Source organism: Histoplasma capsulatum, genomic scaffold, assembly GCF_000149585.1.
Source record: "Histoplasma capsulatum NAm1 scaffold_2 genomic scaffold, whole genome shotgun sequence".
In the NCBI taxonomy this organism is placed as follows: Eukaryota; Fungi; Ascomycota; class Eurotiomycetes; order Onygenales; family Ajellomycetaceae; genus Histoplasma; species Histoplasma mississippiense.
This window is the reverse complement of record NW_001813981.1, coordinates 2,582,494-2,585,903: the sequence shown is the minus strand read 5'-3', so window position 1 is coordinate 2,585,903 and position 3,410 is coordinate 2,582,494. Positions and strand designations below refer to the sequence as shown.

Sequence of the window (3,410 nt, the reverse complement as noted above, 5' to 3'; positions counted from 1 at the left end):
AAATCGCCCAAACTAAAAGAATTGATAAAGTTAGGGTAGCCCCTTGGTTTCGGATATGGCTTCGAGGGCGTTTTGGGTAACCCATTTAATTTCTTCGACTTTCATTAAATTCGTGAAGTGATCCGTATCGGAGTCATGAAACTACTAAACTGGTATTGCAGTTACCAGACATCCGGAATATGCAGAAACCCTGTACAGGTAAACGATACATTGTTCTCTGTCTGGAGAAGCGCTCAAGAGAATTAGAATAGCTGTGTGCGCTAATCATACGTTATTGTGGCGGACGTAAAGCTTGCGAAAACAGAATTTTCTGCCACCCCCTGAAAAATAGTAGCAAAACACCGCAGAAATAACCAAAATATCCACGTATCTCTAGAATCATTCAAATATCATCCAATTCATTCAAATACGCACCTTTATCATCAAATCTGCACCTTTATCATCAAATCTGCCAATATGCCCCGCAACACCCACCGTTCTACTGCCTCGCAAGCTTGTAAAAGGACTCCAACTACCCTGCGCCTTCGTCTGTCCAAACTGCCTGTTCCGGATGTTCCGGATAATGACGAGAATCCAACTGATGATGAGAAGGAGGATAAGGAGGAGGAGGAGGAGGAGGAGGAGACACAGTCAGAAGATTCTTGATTTCTGTGAACATCTACCTCTGAGCCTGAGATCTCATTCAGGCTGTATGAATGGGTGATTATCAATGGGATAAAGAAGTCTATAAAGATCAAGTTATGGAATGTCACAACAAATGATATGACTGTCAGCTTCTATTGTATTCAATATATTGTAAAAAGAATAGCTGAAAAGTATGTTATGAAGCAGAACTGCAAGGAGATAAAAGTTGCAAATTGTATAGCAATCATCTCATCAAATAAACATAAATCTTCAATCAAAATCACTCTTGAGAAGGAGACAGATTGAAGAGAGATTATCACTCTTTTAAAAAAGTTATATAAAAAGAAGACAAGCCGCAATCGCTCGCTTGCGCTCGCTTATCCAGCTTGAAAACGCGCCGTTTAATCCCTCGGGTGAACGTAATGAGATATCCAACAGCTGCATGTGACTCGTATAGGTGAATTCCATGTAATCTACAACTGTCAATAAAAAACAATCACATGGATCATGTTGCTGTCTGTACAGAGAATAGCCATCCTCTTCAACAGATGTAGCACTCTGAAAAGTCTTGAGAAAATGTTTCATACATCTGCCATTCTTGTGGTAGAGGCTCACCATGTCAGTATTATATGAATCATGAATTATAAATTTACAGATCAATTCATTCAATCTGCTTGTATTTTCAACAATGTTTGACAGCTCTGCAGATATAATATCATTAATTATCTCAGATTGTAAAAATCATTCAGAGTTCTCTAATCAGATCAATAAATACATATAAAATAATTCATATTTTTGATATTCAATTATTCATACTTTGATCAACATCAATTCAAACAGCTGCTCAGATTTGAGAACATCAAGAAAATGAAAAACCTTTATTATAAAAACATATACAATCAACTCTGAGCAATCTGCTGTAGTCTGATCGGAGAGTAATTCATGAATAATCTTTTTTTATTCAAAATTAGCTGTAAATGTAATGAAAAGAGTTGAGTGCTCATAATTGAAGACAATTGCCTTAGAATTCTGAAACAGTTTATGTATAAAACATTCATTGTCTGTATGAGAAGTAGATAATATCATATAATAATTAAACTGCTCACAATTCATATCATTTGTCTGTATAACATCACACAGATTATCATATTGATCAGCACAGATTTTTAATTAATGAGTATAAATTCAATTCAATTATAGACATCAATTAAATACTGCTGAAACAGACATTCAATCTGAAAAAGAAAAAGTATCAACATTATTTTATTGAAAAAGATGATATATATGTCATATACATAGAGTCACATTATAACTGTCACATTCATCTTCATTTTCAACAGTACCATCAACAACATCATCAGAGTTGTTGCGGATAAATGAAAGATTTGCAAGCACATTCATATCAACATATCAACTGTGATCTTCAAAAAAAAAAGTAAAACGTAATGCAGTGAAAGATATAATGAATTGTGAGAGTTAATATATATGAAACTCAAATTAACACTGAGTTGTTGTAATGTCAGAAGAATGATATAGAAATAATGAGTGTTGCTGAAAATATTTTATATAATAATTACAATCTCTGAGACAATAAACAGATTCTCATAGCAGCGGTCATTGTCTGTCTTCAATTGTATAACAGAGTTTAAATCAACATATACAGCAGAGCTGTTTTATAATATCTTTCATACAAATTGATAAAGCTGAATGAAAAAGTTAATTATAGAAATGTTAGCAGTTAACAATATAATAAAAAAATGTAGAAAAGCAAATAAACAAACAATAAACAACACAATACAGATATGATTAAATATATTAGAATGTATAATAAAGTTCACATTATTTACAATACTTGCATCAAACTGTGAATTGTGAATTCACATTTATGTAAAACAGACATTCTCATCTGACTCAGACTCTAACAGTCTTTGCAGATGATAAAGTTCTCTTTGTATTTGAAATAATATTGAATCATCAATAATCAAGCAATCAAAAAGTGGGTTCTATTTGTATATAAAAAATGTAAATATCAGAGCAGAGTTGTAGTTCTGAATATGTTTGTAAAAATGTTTTCTATCAGATGTATTATCATTAAACAATTCATGTAACTCTGATGAAGATTCTCTGACAAATGACAGTCTCATAGCACCTCTTATACAATATGTGAAAAACATTGAAAAAGTTTTTAACAACTCATATACACATTCATCAATTCAATATTTAGCTCTGCAGACAGAGTAGTAAACATTCATTCAATTAAAATTGAATGATTGACAGCAATAAATGTAGAAATGAAATGTAATGCACTCGTTTATTATTTCCTTATTATTATATTATCTTTGTTTATATCTTCGTCTATTCTTACCTCTTTCCATTATACTCTCGCTACCACTATTTCTATATGTATATATATATGGATGCATGTATTTCGCACATCTTCTTTCTCTTTCTTTTCCTCTTCAACGATTAGCTACAACTACAACTACAACTACAACTACAACTACAACTACAATTACAACTTCAACTATACTACTACTATAATTATTATTATCTTCCACTACACTATATACTATCTTCTACTATTCACTTTTCACACTGTCATCACCCCTCACATGAAAGCTGCAAGGAACAGATTAACAATTGTGAATGATTAAAAAATTAACAACTGATTTAAAGATAATTGAATTGATTTGAATGTTGAGATCATTGAAAGTCAGTTGATTCAGTAAATTCATATATATATGACCAGGGAATTCATCTGCTGCAGAACTGCAGCAGCAGCTGTC

At 32.2% G+C, this 3,410-nt stretch overlaps 1 protein-coding gene across 1 annotated transcript; it reads left to right on the top strand.

Moving 5' to 3' along the window:
• Positions 1-456: 456 nt before the first annotated feature.
• HCAG_02841 (predicted protein) lies at positions 457-1,085 on the top strand (the record flags this gene model as incomplete). The annotated part of the gene is made up of 3 exons (XM_001542620.1): positions 457-629; positions 687-815; positions 1,082-1,085. 3 exons carry the CDS (start codon positions 457-459, stop codon positions 1,083-1,085), a joined length of 306 nt encoding a protein of 101 aa, XP_001542670.1.
• Positions 1,086-3,410: the final 2,325 nt, after the last annotated feature.